General features: G+C 36.3%; 1 protein-coding gene and 1 pseudogene across 1 annotated transcript; one reads left to right on the top strand and one right to left on the bottom strand.

Annotated features, from left to right (window-relative positions):
• Positions 1–453: 453 nt before the first annotated feature.
• LOC134747943 (uncharacterized) lies at positions 454–18,309 on the bottom strand (annotated as a pseudogene).
• A 2,232-nt stretch (positions 18,310–20,541) lies between these two features.
• Positions 20,542–24,281, top strand: LOC134748056 (general odorant-binding protein 28a-like). Its single transcript, XM_063682789.1, has 5 exons — positions 20,542–20,757; positions 22,249–22,425; positions 22,872–22,986; positions 23,329–23,414; positions 24,113–24,281. Exons 1-5 carry the CDS (start codon positions 20,695–20,697, stop codon positions 24,128–24,130), a joined length of 459 nt encoding a protein of 152 aa, XP_063538859.1. The 5' UTR covers positions 20,542–20,694; the 3' UTR covers positions 24,131–24,281.
• Positions 24,282–24,762: the final 481 nt, after the last annotated feature.

Here is a 24,762-nt window from a genome sequence, read left to right on the forward strand (position 1 = left end):
TGAGGGGCTAAATTAAATACTTACCGCTCAGTTACAGTTATACCTATTTTTCGGCTTTCACAATTAATACGATTCAATACCGATTACCTAATGTTTTAACTGTTTGGGTCGACGGTGGCGATATTTTTTATTTACCGTAAAACCTCCCACCAGTCTCACAAGTTCAAAAGGAAATTAAGTATCAATATCAATGTACTTTTTGGTTTACTCCGAGTTTTTTCCTCCATTTAATAACCATACCTTGCCTTAGAACTAAAAAAAATACAGTAAATAGTTTCACGGTGATAATAAGTGTAGGCCTAAATGGCCTAATAATTACTACAGTTTTCTCTATTCTAAAACCTTTCAGTTTGCCCCTCGTATATAAGATATGTGATTATACATATAACACCGGCGCAAGAAAATTGGTGTGAATTTATTAATATTCAAATCAAACAGTACAACTCAATTTACTTAAGCTGATGCCCCCTGAATAAAAGGTTAATTGTTCATTTATAGGAATTTATAATTGCATATGTACAGTCAGCAATACTATTGTGCAGCTGATTGTACCATTTTAATGCGACAGTATACAAAACACCATGGCGCCATCTATAGGTATAAATATAAATCAAACGCTGCGTAACTAACGCGTAACAATAACAAGCTCAACAACCGGTACTATTATTACTGCGCTCACTTCCTACGTTCTCAACCACAACCTAATGTCATAATGCCAGTCTAGATGGCGCTTTAAACAATAAATATTCCTACATTTTGTTTTTCATTTGGGTCGTAGCACAAGTCGTAGACGTCGTAGTATAGTTTTCACGGTTGAATTACAATTTGTAGGATGAGGATGTAAGGTGTCAAAATTAAATTCAATGAATACACAGTCTTGTAGTTTTTCGTTTTTATTACACTTTATTAAATCTCCTGGAGAGTTCAAAACCTAAGAGTTCAAAAGTTGCATTCGGTTCCTCTCGCATCTAGGTATTTAAAGTTTGAAGCCCAACTGAAAAAGAAACAAAATAAAATATCAGTATTATCTCTTCTTCTTCGCTGGACATGGCCATTATGTAAACTTTTAAGAGACTCCTTAAAATATATAATCGCTTCTTATAATCAATATTATAGCCAAACTGAAAAAGAAACACAATATCGATATTATGGAATGTCGGCATTAATTTATTATTTTTTCTAATTGTGTTGCAAACGCATGATGTTGCTTTGATGTAGGTACTATGTATGCTACTCTTATCTTTATTTTTTTTATTTTCTCTTGTTTCCTAGACTGATTTAAATTAATAATAATAATAAATAATAATAAAATATTTTATTGTACATAAGGAGCACGTTACATAATAAACAATTACACAAGGGTTTGTACAAACATGACAGTATGGAGAGGTCAGACTTTCGACCCCTAAACTAGGTAAGCACCTGTGCCTTAGGGGCTAAAGTTCGTCTAAATTCGATGTCGAAACAAAAATGAAGGTCGTGTACAGCAGTAAGATAGTAAAACATTAAACTAATTGCTATAAATAAATAGTTGCTTAAGTTATTTAAATTTATCTACACTTTAATTATACATTAGCTAGTTGCCTCTGCCTATGTTATTATAACGAGGAGATTTTCAGTCTCATTGTAAGTTAGATTTAGCAGCCAGTCTTGTACTTTAATTTTGACTTCCCGCCTTGTCAAGCTATAAATTGCGATTAAATTATTAATTTTGTTATATAGACGTGCGCCCTGCGCTTCGATCTGTCGACGGCCAAACGCTGTGCGGCAAGACACCGTTTTACAGACAGCGTGTCCCTGTCGTTTTTGGGCGTTAATATTATTAAATAGCACTAATGAATGCTGTCTCAAAATTGTACGCAGTAAGTATATCTGCCTTACAGAGAGCACTTTGGACTCTAAGTAGAGTTGAGTTGTAGGGTAGTCGCGTTTTTTAAAGTGCATCACTTTGAGGATTGCCCTTTGCGCTCTCTCTACCCTGAGCAGTGTGGTTTTATAGGTTCCGCCCCACACTGGGATATTAATAATAATGTACAATTATCACTGTTCAAAGTTCCCTTTAAGCGTTTCTGTTTTATTCCATTCGTTTAGTCAAAGATACAGTACCGCTCTAGTATAAGTTACTCTATGGTCATAGTAAATTTTGTAACCCCAGTAAATTCACTGCCATCTGTCGACAGTACCGCTCTAGTATAAGTTACTCTATGGTCATAGTAAATTTTGTAACCCCAGTAAATTCACTGCCATCTGTCGACACACTTTAAAACTAAAAATCAAGATTTATAAAAATACGATAAAATGTATTTAAATATAGATAAATGATTTTTTTATTTGCATTAATTATTTTTATGATTTTGACCCATGTTCTGTCACTGATATGCGTTAAATTGTTAAATAACAAACGAAACCGTCAACGCCATCTATACGACAGTTGGCCAAAACTAGTAGCGCCCTCTGAACGAGAATCAAATTTTCGTGATTTTCGAGGCACGTTTTTTCCTTAGACTGTATCCATCTATAACGGAGTTATATCTATCTTTGCTATGACAGTACCGCTCTAGTATAAGTTACTCTATGGTTTAGTGGAAATTGTTTTGTCTCATGTACGAGTCAAAAAAAAAAACAAAAATGTTTATTGTCTTTAACAGACGAGTATTATATAGTAAAATATGTCATATAATATCTACATCCTGTATTATAGTAAGCGGTTTGTTTCCCAATAAAATAAAAAAATCTATACCTAAGTTTTTGTAGCCGGCTTCAAATATATACATTAGGGAATAGCTGTCCTGTAAAAAGTACTCAATAAACATGAATTATTTTAATCATTAACCTTACCAGTGGGACTACGTCGATTTATGTAGTATTGTCCAGTATAAATTGATTTATTTATAATTGGGCAGGTAAGCCCGGAATTTCAGTCGAAAATAATTATTTTACTATATTTATAACTTGCTTATATGTATAACTACAATAATTACCTACATTGTAGATCATAGATAATGTAACTACTACCAGTGTTTGTAGGTATAGGTGTAATCTTAGTGTAATTATATCAATGATCGCTGACCATGGTCAGAAATTGTTTTTTTTTTATATAGTCATACTTGTTATGAACAAAATGCTGCACTTCATGATAAAAGCAAGCCGCTTTGTACAGTGATAGTAGGGACCAAACTAAGCAATTTGACCCGCAGCAGCGGCAGTTTCACCCCTTAGGAACAGAGATGGCGCCACTTATTTAAAAAATATTTCAAAGAATTCTACAAACTAAACCAATGAACCGATTTAAATATTTAATATCTCAAATGAAAGCTCATTATATACATTACATTTAAAAAAATATATAAAAAATATATACTGAATACTTTTGACAAAAAACGGCATCTTAAGTTTTTTTTTTCTCGATTGATAGTTTTTACTTGATTTCTCAAAAAAATGTACGGAACATGAATAGTTTAATGCATGTATATATTACTAAATAAAATAAGAAGTATTATAAAAAAAACCCGACACCGATACCTCTCATACTTCACGAAATATGAATGTTTGACTGTGAGTATAAATTTCTTTAAAATATATTTCAAAAAATTCTACAAGCTAAACTACTTGACCGATTTCAATGTTTAATATCTAAAATAAAAGCTCATTATATACATTACTTATAAAAACATACTCAAAAAACATATACTGAATACTTTTGGCAAAAAACGGCATCTTAAGTTTTTTTTCTTACTCGATTGATAGTTCTTACTTGATTTCTTAAAAAAAAAAATTATGGAACATGAATAGTTTAATACATGTATATATTACTGAATAAATAACAAGTATTATAAAAAAACCCGACACCGATACCTTTTATTCTTCAAGAAATATTTAAGTAATTTAAGTTCAATTATGCACGCTCTTACAAATAAATTTATTTAAAAGAAATCTTCAACCGCAGTAAGCGCACTGATTTTAATATGAAATGTGTCATATGAAAAGAAATCACTCAATTTAGTTTAATAAATAAAAAATAAATAAATAAAACCTGAATAAAGTTTTTTCCTGGTGCTGAATTACAAAAAAAAATATAACAAAATAGAAATTATTTTTATTTAAAGTGACTACATTCGTAAACAAAAAACTTAAATGTCCTCTTCGGGTTCACCGGTAGATGTAGAACTGAAAAAGAAAAGTCGTTTTGAAGGACTCGTACCATTCCAATACTACAAAATCACCGATCATACATGAACTGGTTGCTGTAGATTACTGTTGAATTATTTTTGTGCCTAGCTGATTACCATTAAACCTATAATTTTGTGCCAAACCTATAATCAGTGGTCAGTAACTCAGCATGCAAAATATAACCCTGGATTGAAAATTACATTAACTTAATTTTAATTTGTACAGCCACCTTTGCATGATTTACACTGGGCTGTGCATGGTAAGCTGACGCGACGACAGTCGACACCCACAACGCATAGTTTCGCAGCCAGATTGGGAGCCACAATGGTCCAAGAGGCTTAATTGCGACCAAATCGCTGTAACTGCAGACAATTCTGCAGTGCAACTCTCTTTTTCCTTAGTCCATCCCTAAGAAGATTTACATGGTATGGAAACTTCTGGTCCCAGAGGAGCGTTTCCCCATATATGGCCCGCTTGGTAAGCTGCTCGAAGTGCATGTTTATAGGAGCAGCTGATGTAGGTGGCAGGCTTGTAACAAGCTTGTTTTTGGAAATTGTAACTATAGCAAAACAATAACACAAATCTAGGGTTACTTTATACTAAAACTAAAATATGTAGGTACACACCTAACAACTGACAAAATCAAAAACTTACAAGTTGACGTACTCCTAATTTCCCGTCTTTTTATAGTGGCCAGAGAAAGGCAGCTTGATCTGAACGAATTCTTCCAGTACGAAAACCAAATTTGTCCACGTTCGTTGTCAGTCAATGGAGGGCTTCGTTCAGGGAACAAATCTCTCGGCCAATTTCAAAGCAGATGATTTGGCCGAGAAATTGGAACCTGCCTACCCTGCCACCTACATCATGCACTTCGAGCAGCTTACCAAGCGGGCCATATATGGGGAAACGCTCTGAAACCAGAAGTTTCCATACCATGTCCATCTTCTAGGGGATGGACTAAGGAAAAAGAGAGTTGGACTCCAGAATCGCGGTAGTTACAGCAATTTGGTCGCAATTAAGCCTCTTGGACCATTGTGGCTGTAAATCTGGCTGCGAAACTATGCGTTATGGGTGTCATCGCGTCAGCTTACCATGTACAGCCCAGTGTAAATTATGCAAAGGTGGCTGTACAAATCAAAAGTAAGTTAATGTAGTTCTCAATCCAGGGTTATTTTGCATGCTGACCACTGATTATAGGTCAGGCACAAAATTATAGGTTTAATGGTAATCAGCTAGGCACAAATATAATTCAACAGTAATCTACAGCAACCAGTTCATGTATGATCGGTGATTTTGTAGTATTGAAATGGTACGAGTGCTTCAAAACGACTTTTCTTTTTCAGTTCTACATCTACCGAAGAGGACATTTAAGTTTTTTGTTTACAAATGTAGTCACTTTAAATAAAAATAATCTCTATTTTGTTATTTTTTTTGTAATTCAGCACCAGGAAAAAACTTAATTCAGTTTTAATTTATTTATTTTTTATTTATTAAAATAAATTGGGTGATTTCTTTTCATATGACACATTTCATATTAAAATCAGTGCACTTACTGCAGTTGAAGATTTCTTTTAAATAAATTTATTTGTAAGAGCGTGCATAATTGAACTTAAATATTTCGTGAAGAATAAAAGGTATCGGTGTCGGGTTTTTTTATAATACTTGTTATTTATTCAGTAATATATACATGTATTAAACTATTCATGTTCCATAATTTTTTTTTAAGAAATCAAGTAAAAACTATCAATTGAGTAAGAAAAAAAACTTAAGATGCCGTTTTTTGCCAAAAGTATTCAGTATATGTTTTTTGAGTATTTTTTTATAAATAATGTATATAATGAGCTTTTATTTTAGATATTAAACATTGAAATCGGTCAAATAGTTTAACTTGTGAAATTTTTTGAAATATATTTTAAAGAAATTTACACTCACATTCAAACCTTCATATTTCGTGAAGTATGAGAGGTATCGGTGTCGAGTTTTTTGTATAATACTTGTTGTTTATTCAGTAATATGCACATGTATTAAACTATTCATGTTCCATACATTTTTTTAAAGAAATCAAGTAAAAACTATTAATCGAGTAGAAAAAAAAATTAAGATGCCGTTTTTTGTCAAAAGTATTCAGTATATATTTTTTGAGTATTTTTTTAAAAGTAACGTATATAATAAGCTTTCATTTGAGATAATAAACATTTAAATCGGTTCATTGATTTAGCTTATAGAATTTTTTGAAATATTTTTTAAATAAGTGGCGCCATCTCTGTTCCTAAGGGGTGAAACTTGCGCTGCTGCGGGTCAAATCACTCAGTTTGGTCCCTTCTATCACTGTGCAAAGCGGCTTGCTTTTATCATGAAGTGCAGCATCCGGGCAAAAAATGGCCATAACAAGTATGACTAATACCATAACGTTTGATTATATTATAATAATAACACCACAGTAAATCAATTTAAAAAAATGTTTTTTCTTTAAGTCAGTATTTTTGTGTTCTTTTGATGAACTACATCGATTTTAATAAAATTTGGCATTAAAAAGCCTACGTCCTAAAGGATCGTCATAACTTTTTTTTAATGATATTGTGCCCCTTAGTGAGGGAGGGATTGGACTGATTGGGGATTATTGACATAACCCTAATCCTATCTATTACCTATCTACCATATGTAATGTACTTATTAAATATAGTTTAATTTTGAAATATTTTTGTTTGCGTAATACCTTTGGGCCATTTTCAGCGACACATTTGAACAGCAAAGCAGCCCTTTCACATCCCTTTTCACCGTCGCTCACTGACTCGTCGTTAACTACAAACAAAATATTTCATCAGTTTTATTTCATACATAGACCTATATATACAGTGTGTAAATCTAATACGGCCGAATCTCTTCGGTGGTTAGTATAGGACATAAGAAATGTAATTAGATAACTTTTACTTATAATTATAATTAAAATTTTAACCATACAAAATAATTCAGCTCGCAATGCTACACCACACAAGTTTCGAGATACGAGCGTTTTAAAGTAACTGTCAACGCTTGTTGGCAATTACTATAAAAAAGCTCGTATCTCGTAATGTCATGTCATCTTACCTATGTTTCATAATGTGTGCAGTACATTGCTGCTCGGTAAATTAAAATAATAATAATTACGGCGTCATAATTAAGGGTAAATTAAAAAACACTTTTTAATAAATGATTAGGCGAATAAATTCTATATCTGGTTTAATTTATTGTCCGTATTAGATTTTAAAAAAAATTAAACTGTTTATTACATAAGAGGTTAGGTACAAACATTCGTCTTAACTAAGTTACAATCTCTATATTTTGAGATTATTTTAACTACCTAAGCTTAGCCTTAATTATATGTGTTATTTGTTTTAGTTAGTTAGTGCTTACATGTTATTTTATATTAGTTTTAACTTACATTAGTTAGTGTTAATCAGTGCTTTCTTAAGTGTATTCTTTGCTTTATCAGGATATTTTTCTAACATTTCTACTACTTGTTTGGGTAAGCTGTTCAGGATTCTAAGTAGGTATATTGGCCAGAGCCTATTCCCATATTCATTGGTATTTTTTTAGGTATTTTAAAGTATGGTTCATTGGTTAAGGTCCGGAGGTGGGATGGTCTCTTATACCTGTCCAGGTGCCCCAACAAGTGTTTATATTCTAATATCACAGCAAGTTTTGCTTTATCATATACACTAAATATTCTACAGTATTTAAACAATTTATGATAATTATTTTTATATTGAAGTTTTATTTTTAAAGGAACAATGGTTTTTAGTAATCTTATTTGAATATAGTATATTTTTTGTAAGTATGTATTATATGTTCTCCCGTAACTAGAGATACCATAGGTAATTACAGTCTGTAAGTGCCATGTATAATAATAAGCGTAGTATGGAGTATGGCATTTTATGTTTTAGTATACTAAGGTTGCTTAATATTGCCCTAAGTTTGTTGCACACATGGTCGACATGTGGACCCCAGTTAAATTTGGTGTCTATTTTTAATCCTAGGTAGGTATGTTTATCAACTACTTCTAGATGTTCACAGTTACAGCATGTTGGCCCAGTGTGCATGCATACATGTTCATGGGCTACAATTCTAGGGGCATATGTTGTTCTAATATAGGGTGAGTGAATATACATTATCTTGGTTTTGTTATAGTTTAAGGATAATCCTGCATCATGTGCCCATTTACATAAGGTATCAAATTCACTTTGCATCTGACTCTCCACTGATTTACACACTGTATATATTGGTTTTACGTTACAGGGTTACGGTTTTTTTACTATACCAGCAACATACCGGATATGATGATTATATATGTGTGACCACTCTGAGGGGTGAACGATATAACATACACAACATGATTTATTTATACTATCGAGCAATGGTCACAAAATCACAAAAAAATACATGTACACAATATGATTCACCGAAACGTATGAAACAGATTTTATGACCTGCATATTTACCCATTAAGTAGTTAAAATAAAAATAATCAGTATTTAGGTATACACCTATAGTATACCGGCTTGGAGCCGATTAATTGGCAATGAGGAGTTACTGGTTATGAATTATTTGGTTATTTGTTGTGGAAATCCTTTATTCAGCAGTAAAATCTTCATAATACCTATACCTAACATACCAATGTGGCTGTTAGCAATTTTTGTAGTTAATTAAACACACCCGTTGCCCGTTAAAGGTGCGTCCACACTGCAGCTAACTTTTTTGGAGCAACTTACATAGAACAACATTGTGCAACAATAAGTAACTACTTATAGGTAATAAGTTACCAACTTATTTAACGTTACACAACAGCTAGTGTTGCTCCACAAAAGTTAAGTGCGGTTTTCATACAGTTACTACAACCTTAGTTCCTGAAAACTCAGGATTTGTTTAATCAAATTACCCTTAGAACACGTATCGGCCAATTTTTTCGCATTAGCAATTCTTTTGTCATCGCCTTTCTGCGTCTCCTCAGCAACTTTGTAGGCATGCTCCAAATCGTACATTCCTCTATCAGTCATCTGGAAAAGAAATGACGTGAAGGCATAATATAGATCTTCTTAAGGTCAGAATGTCTGTCTTAAGGTGCATTACATTGGCCTACGCTGGGTCATCGTGTAGAGGAGCCATTAGACTTATTAGTTATTAAAAACTGTAAAACCCAACTTACGGAACCCTCAGCTCTATAAGCGCATGCCAAAAGGCACTTAGTCTCCTTATTAGTCGGAGTTTTCATACTCTGCAGAGCCACCAACTCGGTCATCTCCACTGGATGGTCCTTCTGACACTTCATTATATACTTCGTGAATTTAACTTTTACCTCCTCGTCTGTCACGGCGGCCTAAAAATATAAAATGGAGATGTTCTCAGGGCATAGACCCACCATCTTCAATCTCAATACAGCCAATCACTCAGTCAATAACTACTTTAAAAAAAGTACATTACAGTCAACCAATTTGTTTGATTTGTAGGCTTAGTACAGTGACAGTGCCTAACAGTATTTAAGATGCCACTGTGTCTAGATAGGTACGATGTCGCCCAGAATTAAAATTGTTTCAAATTCTACAGTCAGCACCAAATAGACAGTAACGGCGGAAGTGGGCAAATATATTACACACCTTGGTTTTTAAACGATGCTTTTTATCAAAAATATTTACAATGTAATTGTAATTGTCCAGGAGTGGAATTGTTGAAGGGCATAACGCCGCTAGTAACTACGGAGAAAGCGCAGCACACCTCTCGACACCCCTGAGTCGCTCACTCCGGTGTTGCGCCTGGCTGTCTCTACGACGGCACATCAGGTGCCCATCTAACGTGTGGCGAGTCACCACCTGCCTCGATAACTTGTGCAAGCAATGTTATGGCAGGTGCCCGGACTTCTTTGCAATAAGTAGCCCAGTCTTATTTTCCATCCAAACTTAAACCATAGACCAGTACTCTGTCCATATTCTCTACAATAGCTTCTAATGCCTGCTGAAATCGGTTCACGGGGTATCTATTGATGTACCTGTGAATGGGTTCCAGCAGAGCAGGCGTTCTACATGACATCAAATTTCTCGAAACGGCCTCTACGTATTGGATCTATATCCCCACGCACGCCTTTTAAATGACAGGGCTCGAAAGACTCGAGAGTTTACACGGAGATACAAATAATAATAATAACCCCGCGGGGGCAGCTGACGGTGAGTGGCGACACCGCGGACCCCTATTCCAGAGGGCTCTTTCATCTGGCTCTCGCCTCTGTGCTTGCCTTGACTGGCTGGCCAGAGTGGAGTCCCAAGAGCGGGACATATGCTCCAGGTTGGAAGTGTAAAATGTCTCAACGCCGGCGGCCTGCTCAACGGATTACCGGGAACTGGCTACCGCAGACTCACCTCTCGACAACCTCACAGCCGCTCTGAAGTGTTGCTCTATTGGCGCACTGTGCGTGCGGCTGTTGTAGGGACCACTAAATGAGTTGGCGAGCCATCACCTGTCTTTCACAATTTTGAGACAAGGTCGTCATACATAGGCTATTGATATGCAAGTTGGATGGACTAGATAATGGGGGCTATGGGAGGAGACTAGCGGACACCTGCCGTGACGATCAGTCTCAAAATTGTGAAAGACAGGTGGTGGCTCGCCAACTCATTTAGTGGGCCCTACAACGGCCGCCATCATACCACCTGCGAACTGGTGCTGCGAACTCGACTGGACTAGATAATGGGCTATGAGAGGAGACTAGTGGGCACCTGCCGTGACAATCAAGTTCCCATCGCAGCACAAAAGTCCTTCACTTCAATAGTCTTTGCACCCGGTGGCGGGGACCATTTCTGGATGTCATCGAGCGCACAATATCATATTGTGCGCTCGGGGATGGTATCCGCCACGTACACCACGTATCCCTTGCTTTTAGATTAGATTGTCTTAAAGGGTCTCTGCGCTGTTGGCTTCGGCCCCACGCACGCCTCCCAAAGGTCCGGGAGCCTATGGTCCCGAGATATGGAAAAGACATAGAAATAATAATAATAAGATATATTTGGCCACTTTGGCAGTCAATATCCTTTTGATGCTGACTGTAGGAACATGTAAAATAAGTGAATACACAACATATTTGTCAGAAAAAGGCTCTATACTGCAGATATACAGTATACAGGTCTCCACTGCTGAAAGATATATATACATAAATCAATAAAAGACAAAAAAACTTACGTAAGCATGACTGCTCCAAAGTGCCAGCGCAAGCAGCATGTTGAAGAACATTTTTATTTTATTTTATTCTTTTAGATTACTGCAGACACACAAAACAAGCCCGTAATGATATAAAAACATCAGCGCTCATGCAGTTTATAATACCTCAAAAATAGATGTTATCGCGATTATTATAGGCATAATTATAATAACACTATTTCAAAGTATAAAAAAAAGTATAATTACAATATTTCGGGAGGTATGTTATTTAAAATCAGCTTATTTTGATAACAATCTGCATAATGTATTGACCTTGCCGGTGACACCGGTGTCACTGAAATATCCAAAAACCTAAAATAATTTTGTTAAATATCGGAAGAGAAATGATTAAACTATTATTTTAAATACTGATATCCATCTTTTTTCATTTCATGCATTTACTGGGTACCATACATTACCCGAAAATGAGTACCTACCTGTAAGTACAGCTTCTTCCAGTTCGGAAACCAGCGGGGCTAAGATGGACGGCTGTCTATCATTTGTCACGATACCTGTCACGTTCTAACAAATATGTAAGTGCGAAAGTGACGCATGGCATGACAGGTGATAAAAATGCGACCATGATACCGCTGCAGCCTGTGGGGTGATGGCGTCTACGTTGGGTTAATTCTGGCCATTAGAACTCGTTCTAAGAGCTTAAATATGCAGCTGAGAAGGGCAATTGGTCGGTATTAGCTGTCCGGTTGAAGCCTATTGTGCTGACGGGATATAGGTATATACGTGACCAAAGCAGTTATCTAGCTGATAGCAACAGGACCCATGTGCAAGATAAATTCGTTGTATATATTATCAGGGCCAGTTGCTTTTCTTTAGAGTTTAGCGGCTTTCATTATCTCAGTGATTTCGAAGGGTTATTATTAGGGTTAGGGATAAATGCTGATTCCTTGGCGAGCTTTGCTTAAGTGCCTTGAGGTCATTCTTAATTTTCTTGGTGAAGACTTTATCGCGTTTAGCTCTAGTCACTTCCACCATGCGGTCGGCAATGGCATCCGGTTTTACGCTGCCCGCTTGCGTCCGTTGTTGTTTTCCTGTCAGACTATCAGTCAGTGCTTGAAATCCATACCTTCGACGGTTGACTTCCACTTATTTTGTCGGGCAGCGTCAAGGGACTTCAGTAGTTGTGAGCTGATGGTGGAGGTTGGCAGGAGGCTCTGTGCCCAATTTATCCTTGAAGGTAGATGTTGGTAATCTGGACGTAATTTCAACTTTCACGATTTCTAAACATAATTAAATTGTAAAACGGGACTTAGTTTGAAGATTTACCTCCGACGTTTCGAGGACGGCGTTGTCCCCGTGGTCTCGGAGAAGACTGACTAATGTTGACATCAACTTCTTCTAGTCGCGCAAATTTTTCGAACTACCCGCACTGGAACGTTTTGCGCACTAGGGATATTACTCTGTCGACACAACACTAACGATATTCGATTTATCGACTGTCGATATTCGTTTCCGCTTATATACATTTACTAATGATTGGATTCCATGTGGAAATACGCGATTAAGTCCCGTTTTACAATTTAACAAAGAGATTATTGTCGTAAAAAATAATAAAACTAATCTGAGTACTCGAAATCTACAGTTTTATTTTTCTAACTAGGTAAGTAATTTCATTAACTTTTTTTTCGTATTTTTGCCGCAGCCGAATCATACAGCAGCGCTGAAACGAGAACACGACAATATTTAATTTAATAGTAAAGTGATTTACTACTGCTACTACTAATAGTGATAGGCACAGGTACTGTACAAATTCTAGCAACTTGAAAAAATCAGGCATATATTTTTGTACCTGTCTACGTTTTTGATTTTCAGGTGCCTGATTCAGTAACTAGGTAATAAAATCTTCCAAATACAGTCCAAAGCTGTTTTCACACGCATGAAAAATTAAAATAAAATTATGTAAAAAAAATCTAGTTATTATATTATTATAATGGTGACGTTTTCAACCAAAAGGTACCACATTGTCGCTTGTTGATAAGGTTGATTTCTAATTGAAGCTATGTGGAAATGGCGCCTTACTGACAAGCGACAATAAGTACCCCTTTGGTTGAAACTGGCACAATATTTATTATTGGCGGATATTCGAATATTTTGAATATTCGAATATTCGGATTGCAAACCTTACTCAAAACCCGAAACCATTTGCCTGAATGGAAATTGTTTCGAGTCCTGAAGAAAGATATAGGGACTCCCTTGCTATTCTTAAGTATCTAAAACTCATTAAATCTGACTTGATGGGCGAGGTTTATGCCGATGAATTACAAAAGTACAAATTTCGACTTACGAATCGAAATTGTCGATAGCGCATTTGAAGATTTTTGCTGCTCTTTCACATTCCCTCCTATCTCCACTGATTTCTTCTTCGTTTACTGCAATGATGTATGTTTATACAGAATATATTAGTATATAAAAGAAAGTAAATAGATTTACATTTACAATAGTATCTAGTGAGAAAAAACTAACGTCAAGTATTGCAGTATCTATAGTTTTAATCTTAGAATTTTATAAATTAAAGTTATATTTTTTATTATTATTCAAATGCTGTCAATCAAAGGATGACTCACGTTATACCGGGCCGGAGCTTCCGGCGCTTACTTTTCTATGGCAGATGACCCGGTGATCACATGATGCTTTCCATAGAAAACGTAGCCTATAACACACACTGTAGGGATTTCGAAATCCTTTATTTGGTTTGGTCTTGTTACCACACTGTAGGGATTTCGAAATCCTTTTTTCTTGTGCAATAAAATAGTATTTTGTACAATCGTGATATAATAGAGAGCTTTTCAGTCGAGTACCGTGTTTAGGCCACGAAGCTTGCTGAGTGGCCTAATGAAGGTATGAGATTGAAAAGCTTGACTATATCACTATTGTATACAATACTTTTTCTACGAGTCATCTAAAATAATACTTTTTCTACTATAAAACCTAAATAATGAAAGAAAATTAGGTATCTCAGTAGTACAAATTACATCAACGCATGCATTATATATTACTCATGAAATTGTCGCACGTTGGTGTCTTTTCCACTGAACCGCGGCGCCACGTGATTGGTCAAATTCATTATAGTTGACTAAACCGTTTCGAAATGAATATTATAGTTGAGTTGGGAGCCCATACATGAAAAGTACCCAATTACGAAGAATAAACGAAGGTTACCACGTAAACAAGTTTTGGTGAAGTCCTCACTCTTCTTCTTTTTTTCCTCATCGTCAGAGTACGCTGTCTCCGCAATCTCTTTCATTCCTTCAGCCGATAGTTTTCCAGCTTCATCAGTCTGCAAATTAAGAGTTGTTGAGGTAAATTTAAAAAATTAAAGGTATACTGTTGCATGTAGAAAAAACGAATAAATATAAAGTACCTACCTAACAATTTTTTTGTCAAAAATTTCACTTGATGCAAGCTTTTATTGCTGGCTGTACTTTTCTTTCAACAGTCGAGTAATATACTCATACTCATCGAGGCAATTTCAACAGCAGAACCCTAATACAATGAACCCTGATACAATGAGGTGCGTTGTTTTTTCAGAGTTCCTAATATGACTACCTCTGCAATGGTCTCCATCATCAGATCAGCTCGATGGTACCATAATATTGCATTATCGTTCCTATGACCACCTGTCTCCATCATCAAATCAGCTCGATGGTACCATAAGTATGTGAAGTTTTAGCTTAATAGAAAAATGGCAAATGGGTCTAATTTAGCTTGCATGATTTGATTACATATACTCACAACGGGACAGGTGAAACTCAAACAAAAGCTTGTTAAAAGGAACGTAAATAAGCTATATAGAGAAGTAAAAATTAAATCTACATACTAGAATACCTAGTAGTTTCACCGATATGCAGAAAATATGCTATAGTATGCTATGATAAACATAGGGATATTATATTTTCACCACACCAGCTGGTAAAGGCTCTCTTGATTGTTCAAGAACTGATGAGAAATTTGCATTTTATCCACATGTGTGGCAAAGTAATCTGATTCAAATTTTGAATTGTTTTCTTTTCTTGGTTGGTGGAATTAATTGACTTTTAAATAATTATTTGGAATTACATTATGTAATAACCTAATAACGTTCATTTGGATTTGATTTTGTTTAATATTTTACAATTAGTATTTTCATTCGGTTTCCTTCCGTTGGTGTGGTGAAAATTTTGTGTTTCACTCGGTGGCAAAGTTTGTTTAACCCTTGTGCCTTGAAACCCTCGTAACGCTCAAGATTTCATTTTAGAACCACTCGCTTGCTCGGGTATCAATATTAGCACGAGGGGTTAAACAACAACTTTGCCCCATTGTAAAACAAATAACTATTATGTATAGGATTAGAAAATAGGAATACTAACACAAATATAATTTGACTCTGAACCGTTTTTATTTTCATCAAAAGTATATGTAGCTGTAAAAGTGTATATTACTGTATACTCGTGTGTGCAATAGTAGTAGATTGTATTGCAACGGAACCAAATGCAATATTTCATCTAGAGAGGATTGTTGAATCAAGAGCGAAGCAAAATAACCCAATCCCCAACTGACTGGGGACAGTTCCATCTATTTGGCGACCAACTATTTACACACACTCATGTACCCATTATTTTGAATCCAATAGGATAATATTTTAGCAAAATTAAGCTAATGAGGTATAATGCATGGCTGTTTGTATTGTCTAGTGTTCACCACCGTGTAATTGCTTTGCCATCGGCGACCTTGTAAATAAATAATGAGTTCGAACTTTGGACTCTGATATGAAACAATAAGGACTATTTTACCTAGTGGACCTGGTATACCTTCCTAAGTAATACCTATAGTGATTTTCTAGCTTCTGATGCGCGAATAAGATAATATTGAAACATGTTATAATTGCAACAACTTGCCGGTTTTATGTATTGTGTTGAGATAAAAACAAGAGTGAAAATGCGATTTTTTATCGCAGTACTAAGATAAAACTTTTGGGTCTGAAACTTTCGGAAAAACCGGCGTTTTTTCTGTGGACTACAAAAATTAACGATTTGATACATTTTTCTAAAATTTTAATGATACAAATTTTAAGATAAGTAGTAGTATTAGAAGGTTTTAATTGAACATGCCGAGGCATGTATATACACCATCAGGAAAACAGATTTTTTAAAGTTATGTATGCCCAACCAGAGCAAGAAACACAACTTATAATGCCTAGGCCACAGAATAAGTAACAAGCTTAAGGCAAGTAGGCAAATATTGAACCCCAAAATTTCGGCCACCAATGTGTTACATAGTGAAACGCTTAGACGTTTCGAGCAGTAAATGTACTATACAGATGTACAAGTTGCGGAGTTTCAAAAAAGTCGGAAAAGTTCTCGCAATTATCGGAAAAAATAATAGGAAATTAAGAAAAAAATCTCCATACAAAAATAGGTTAAGTTCCCGAAATTTTTCAATGTGGCAATTTCGCAATTCTGGAAACTTTCTGACGGCACATCAGTGTGTCAGTAAAAACTTACCATCCCGGTCTTTTTATAAGCGCAAGCTAGCATACACTTGATGTTGTCGCCCTTCACCACCCTATTTATAGCCAAATCCCTTATGTCGTCCCTGGACACGGAGTGCTCAGTAGCACACTCCAACACATACTGGAGGTACTTCAGCTTTATGTCCGTGACGTTTGATGCCTGTAAAATATTGATTTATTTAATTAGCCTTTATTCTACAAAAAACATAATTAGGTAACATGCGGATGGGCAATGGCAATATTGGCATAAAAGGCATTGTTTACCTAAAAATTGAGCTTGTTTTTTGTGATTCTGCATAGAAAACGATTCTGATTCATTCAGCCAGTATTGGAACAAACCAAATTTCTATAGTTCATCTACTAGATTGTTCATGCCTATGTATGAACAATACAAAATTTGGCTTGTTCATTTATTAGATTTTTATTAATTCTATGTATGAGTGTTCATAACACTGTATCCACGAACAATGCAATTAAAAGTTTATTATTTTAAGCATTATTTGCTGAGCTTGACCTTTTTTCATCAAAGTATACACGTTGTTTCTTGTTTTAAAGATTGATTCCCTTTTTCTTATTAATATGTAACAGGTTTCTGTGTTATTGGCGAATAACCGTTATTTTATTACATTCTAATCTATTTGAAATCAATATGGAGGGGATAAAACAATATGAACGCTTTCGCTATACCTAATACTAAAATAGAGCTAGAAATGGTTTTTGTGTTAAGTGTTTTTCAATGCTGATTAAAAGATTTGAATAATGTTCATTCACTGGGTTTTACTGTGTTCATTCATTAGTTTTTTTGTTCATTCACTAGGTTTTTGGGTACTTTTTGATAAACTCATCTATAACTCAATAACTAGAAAGTAATAAAAAATCGTAGAAATTATATTCTTCTTCATTAAACCAAAGTACTGACATCTACGATATCTTATAGTAGTAAAACACTTCATTGTACAAAAAAAAACCGGACAAGTGCGAGTCGGACTCGCCCACCGAGGGTTCCGTACTTTTTAGAATTTGTTTTTATAGCGGTAACAGAAATACATCATCATCTGTAAAAATTTCAACTGTCAAGCTATCACGGTTCATATATATATAAAGAAATCAATGAAGAAGGTAGATTAGGCAGTAAGGAATTAATTATTTACTTAGGCAGCCTAAATATTATATTTAATCAATGACTAAATTTTAAGACTAATGTCATTACGTCACATACCATCGAATAACTAACGCACATCGTAACAAAAACAACAAACTTGCTGAAGCTCATCGTCACTGACGCAACCACTCGATTCAAACTGTCACTCTATAAACCCAACCTGCGAATGTGTAAAGTATTCCAAATAAACCATTTTATACTTTTAATGATAATAACCATGCCGCTACACAAAGAGGACTATTTACACCTCACATAATTGAGGAGTTATTGCAAAATGTGTTTATTATTAAGCCCTATTTGTGAACTGTGTCACTTTCATGGAAAACTTTAGGTACTTGGCAGCAGCATACAGTTGGCGTTAACGTCGTTTTTGACAGTATTCCTATACAAATACTGCCGTTGTTTACATAACAGCTGATGCATTAGAGTCCCTTTTACCATGAAAATGGCGCAAAAGTCCGAAACCCTTTATAAATTTCCACGTGTTGCAAGAGAAGTTATTACAGTTATCAATGTGATAGAAATCTGCACTTACACAATGAAGGATTCAAAAGCAAACCTGTAATGTTGTACTAATTTTAGTATTAATATAATAACTAATATTATGTGTGTCACGGTAGTACTTTGTAAAACCTATAGGTACCTAGCCATTAGGGCAAACATTATAGCTTAACAATTGAACTACGAGTAACTATCAATCTTCTTCCAGGAATTTGTAATTTATCAACGCGCTTTTAAAAATGTTGCACAGACACATATATATACATACCGTATAATAATAAGCATAATATATCGAAATAAATATATATGCATATAGCAAAATAAATTATGGTAGAAAAACGCGCCATTTCCAAAGACTAACAATTATACGAGTAATATATATATGTGTCATCCAAACATAGTTTAGCTATGGCTCAACTATATGTTTGGATGCTATCTCGGCAGCTAGCAATGAAAATACTAGCTATGAAAAAGACATGACACGTGGTGTGGAAGGAACTAGAGCGCACCTATGTAGGTACCTGCTTAAACTTATTCTTAGAGGATATAACCAAACGCTTTGCCTGTATATAGTCCTCCTCATCGTTTTCGATGACGGCGACCCCAAATAAACATAATAAACAAGCTTTGCCTGTAACCTGTAAACGACGCCTTGTCTGTAATTTTCTGTACAAAAAAGTCTGCCGATTCTTGCGGGGGAGGGGAACGTCAAATGTATACGTAATTACGTAACGTAAAAATAGCCATGTCAGATAAACGTCAGTCCATACATTATGTATGGCCATTTGCCGATTATGTTCGACAGAGGGGAACGCCTCCGTTTGGTAGACGTTATAATAGTATCCTCTAAGCCTATGCCTGAAATTCTCTAGTTTTACAAGATGGATCCGAAATATGTCATCATTACTCACGTGTTAATTTTAAACAATATCTGGAGCAATCTGGAGCAAACTGTGTACGGAGCTACAGAGCGTGGCGTGGCGTAGGTATTACCCGAAATTCTATCTTGGGAGAAATCACCTGACAATTATTGCAAAGAAAATGGATATATGTAGAGTCAGAAGCTGCAAGCGATGGATTAAACCTACTTGGTACCAACTTTGGTACCGCCACCTGCTCTTATTAGGTACTATCTTTGTATGCCAAATTGAAAGCAATAAAAATACTGTAAAAATACTGTTTTTGTTAAATTAATTCCACGCTTTAAAACCTTTTCTACATAAGATTAGGTCTACTTGGACGGTTTACGAGTCATTTTTTTTGCTTTTTTTTATACCACGTCGGTGGCAATCAAGCATACGGCGGCTTGATATCGTAATCAAAAATCTTTTGTAAGTTACAAGAAATCAAACAAAAAATTGACTTGTAAACCGCCCAAGTAGCCCTAATATTATGTAGGACGAAAGTACACGTACGGATGCATATGTAGATGTGCACGCACACATACATAGTTAGTTCGGGAGCAAATCAGAGATGGTGCTTTCACATGAGTTTCTGTAAAATGCTTCAAGAGGGCTCTTTTTACCTGTTATACTTACTTTACTCTGGTTAAGCGGTTCACATGGTCATGGAGACTATATAAAGGAGCCAAATCTCTATGTATGAAAAGTGTCCATCAAAAAACAGTAATTAGGCGGCGCCACCATACACCGAAATACTACCAAAAACAACCTACGTAATTTGGTCGGGTTATTTGTTGCCTTATATGGTTCATGTTATATTCATGTCCCAGAGTCTAACTAGCGCCACCGGAGAGATTAGGAACTATTATTTAAAGCTTAACGCGGTCACTTATACAACAATTCTGCCATAAGAGATTGCGATCCTTTCTATACCATCCATACACATGGTAACCGGTTTAGAATGAATGAATGACTTATAATATTACTGTTGGAGTTGCCAACAATGGTTAAAGGAAGAATGTTTGGCGTTAGCTATCATTAACTGGGCAGTTTGACCTCCCGAATTTCCTTTAAAAAAATTGATAATAGAGTCAACTACCTAATTTACTACGAGACTAATAATTAGTTCATACTTGTCAACAGTATAAAATGATACGAGTTGCCGAATTTTGGCAATCTGTTGTAGTATCTTGTGTGCTCGACTGTTTATTAAGTTTACTAATTTGAATAAAATGGCTAAAGTATCGGTGTTATTTTGCTCTCTGTACGTTCTCGTGTTGACGTCGTACTCTATGGTAAGTGAACATTTTGTTAGTTATACTTGTAACTACCTAAAAGTAAAGGCTTAAAGAAAAATGCCATAAGGTAAGGTGGGGTAAGACTAACATAGTTAATTTTGCTCGGGGCAAGACTAACAGTATGAGGATTCCATACAAGTGATAGTCTTACAGTTTTGAATTATTCACGGTTAGTTTGAAAGAAAGAAAGAAAGAAAATACATTTATTTAACGCCACAACAGATTACATATATGAAAAAAAGGAAACATACAGACAAAAAACATTGGACGCTAAAATAGTTTCACTAGACTACGTCGAAATATCGGGAGCTCGAAAACAATACAAAAGGTAATCAAGGTCCATATCTACGGTACTCAAGGATTTCCCACACTGGATGCGTTCTGCGGGCAGCGGTCAGGTCAAACTTCAACTTCAAAGGTTGCTGTCAATGTTGTTCATACATAATGCGGGTTTGACCTGACCGCTGACCGCAGAACGCATCTAGTGTGGCAACTCCTTTACATTTCGGCACTTTGAATACTGCCTCTATTCTCTCTCGCGTCTTAGCTTGCGTGCTCGAATGAGTGTATAATTATTACGTCAATATGGGAACCCATGGTCACTAGTCAGTGTACGTAGATATTAGTTAGTGAAGTTTGAAACGTTCAAATTTTATTTCAATATATACTACATTTGATTACATACGAGTCCGAATGACAAACTCTTATAAGCCAATTATGTTTATCTAACCCACTGCGATAGCTGTTCAGTCTATTTTTTTATACCGTAGACTAAAATGACATTTCATGTGTTGCTAGTTTTTTACGTCTTATAAATATAAATATAAGACGTAAAAAACTAGACGGAATAAAAAATAGACTATAGCAAAGATGAAAATCGTACGTCGACAAACGCCAAATGAAAATAAAAAATATACTGGGGCGACGGGGATGACAGAGGCTACGAAAAGTCACGTGATTTTTTTCATACATTATTTGAGTTACATGTGTATACTGCCTGTCCTAACCTATGGTGCTCAAACTTGGTCACTCACAGAAAATCAGAAGTCCAAACCGAAGGCTGCCAACGCGCAATGGAGCGCAGCATTTTAGGTGTTAAAACGACCGACCGCTTTCGGAACACTACGCTGCGCTCCAAAACCCGCATTGCTGATGTTGGCAAAAAAACCGCCAGGCTCAAATGGGACTGGGCCGGCCACGTCTATCGCATTCGCATACATCCGAATAGGTGGGCTTATATAGCCACCAAGTGGATGCCGGTAAAGAAGCGTGGGCGGGGTAGGCCCAGGAGAAGTTGGCGAGACGACTTTGACACCTTCTTACAACTGCCCGGAGGAAGCACAAAATCGGGAGTTATGGAGAACCAGGGGAGAGGCGTTTGCCCCGCAGTGGGATACTCAAACATGCTAAGAAAAAAAAATTGAAAACGATGCATGCTTTTTATCATAGACCAACATTATCAATATCATGACTACTTCCTACTTTCAGGCTATGACAGAAGACCAGAGGAACATAATAAGGCAGCATTTTCGCGAAATGGGTATGAAGTGTATGAACGACAACCCTATAACTGCAGAGGACATCACCGCACTGAAATCTAGGCAAGTGCCTACTGGGCCTAACTCGCCTTGTTTCTTATCGTGCGTGCTCAAATTAACCGGCATGGTGAGTGTATATTACGTATTACGTCAGTCTCTTCATCTCTATTCTTTTCTGTCTAGTCGGATTATTCCGGCCCACCCTGTAGAAGTATTTTCTTTAACTTCAACTCCCCATTTTCTGCTTCTGTTATGTGCGTTTTACCTACTCAAGTTCGTTCGTTTGTTCTATTCTTCTCTTTTATTTAATAACTATGTTCTACCAAATGATCCAAAGTCTAACGTTGCTATCCAATCGCGTTGTGTTGCGCCTCTGGTGTTGCGGGTGTCCATGGGCGATTCGTCGTTTAGATTAGTCTGCTGGTTTGCCTTCTATATCATAAAAAGAAATTGGAGTGTGGATCGTTCGGTGGGTTGAGACGAAGCTAACCATGAGAGCGCTCCATGATAATCTATCTGCCTTAAACCTTAACTTTGACTTCAATAACCAAATGTTTACCGTTATATCGTCAGATGGATAGCAACGGTATGCTGCAGAAAGAAACAATGCTTGAATTGGCAAAGAAGGTGTTCAACGATCCTGAGGAATTGAAGTTGATCGAGGATTACCTGCATTCCTGCTCGCACAGTCAGTATATTCATGTTTACCTTCTTTTGAGGCTCGTGTCACTCACTTATTTGTTATAGTGCAGTATTTCTATGTACCTTTTTCTCTTCTTTTACGATTAGCAATTAAAATTTTGGTTTTAAATGAATTTGTTGTATCCATTCTGATATAACGATATGTTTACCTAAATTGTTAATTGAAAGTATCCTCAAAAAGTACTAGGTACAAAAGTTAAAACTTATCCGTTTTTTTTTAAATGGACATGTATTTTACTTTCCTCGTATTGGAAATGAAAAGTAGTGTTTAACTCGGTTGAAAGGCACCATTTCATTCCTTGGTTAACAATCTACTATTATTTTTCAGTAAATGGCGAGGTAGTGAGCGACGGAGACAAGGGATGTGAGCGCGCTATGCTCGCGCACAAATGCATGGTGGCAAACGCTGCTCAGGTATTATTTTACGTTATGAATCTTTATCCTATTCACTCTGTCTCTAGCTGCATCTCCGCCCTGTAGGCCTAGCATAGGACATGCTAGGCCTACAGGGCGGAGGGTCCGTCAGTATCTCGCCCGTGAGATAGACTACCAGTAGGTATTATTCCTACTGTATTATTTAGAGGACTTTTATAGCCTCTGCCCTGCCCTACCTCGCAGGCGAGATACTAGGTCGCGCCCGTCCTTTGCTAGGCCTACTGGGTGCATGGTTATTAGTACACAATAATTATCTCAGAGGCGGCCCTAGGGCGAATTGCCAGGGACGATACTTAGGTACCTAATTGTTGACGTACAACAGAACATGTTGTACAGTCCCAATAAAATTTACATTTTTATATTGTCGTCGCTTGAATTTCACCCATCACGCACTTCGCACATAGCCAGTTCCATTTTCAAATTTTCTACTCAGCGTAAAGGGGCCCAATGATTATCAGTCCGCCGGACGATATCAGCTTGTAAGTTAGAACAAAAATTTGACAGTTCCGAAAAACTGACAGGCCGATATCGTCCGTCGGACTGGTAATCAGTGGACCCCTTAACGGCACAATGCGAAAGAATGCGAAGTCGATTTGGAAATATCTTGCAATGATAATGGCACATCTTTGCCAACCAATTGATAATTTTTTTAAATTATATAATATCCTTGTTTACAGTTTGGATTCGACGTGTAAAAACCACGGAAGAAGGATTCACCCGTAACGACCGCTATAATCGTCAAATGGCTCATTGATCACAGATTTATCTGTCACTGTTAACAAATTTCATTATACACTTTTAAATTAATATAGGTACCTATGCTGTTGACAAAGTGTCTTATTTTTAGAAGCCCTACTAAATTAACCACCGTTCTTCAATTTTATTATAAACTGAAATAGTGACGAAGCCCTCCAGTGGGTGAAACTGGTGAAGACCGGATTCGAACCGGCGTCTTTGGCTATCGCGGCTAACGCCATGAACCCCTAGGCCACCTCGCCACTGGCGCATAATCAATTAGGTAATATTTTGAGGCAAGTTAAAAGTAATAACGCGAGCCAGGATCAGATTTCCATGACCAATTGCCTCCCGGGCGATAACTCGTATGTCTAACGGCTATGTATGATGAACCCTCGTGGACGTCAGCTGCCGCTCCGTTGGTGGGTTTAGGAATGGCAGCCACCGAAACACGTAAAAAAAATGTTGTCATCGCTTCCCGTTTGATACTTCGTCAGATGATAGTTTAGATGTTATTGTGAATAAAAAATCGTCAGCCGGTTGTATCGCGGTGGAAAGAACGTCAGCTAGTGGCCTGAACATGTAAAAAATA

The sequence above is a fragment of the Cydia strobilella genome, chromosome 15, assembly GCF_947568885.1.
Source record: "Cydia strobilella chromosome 15, ilCydStro3.1, whole genome shotgun sequence".
Taxonomy (NCBI): Eukaryota; Metazoa; Arthropoda; class Insecta; order Lepidoptera; family Tortricidae; genus Cydia; species Cydia strobilella.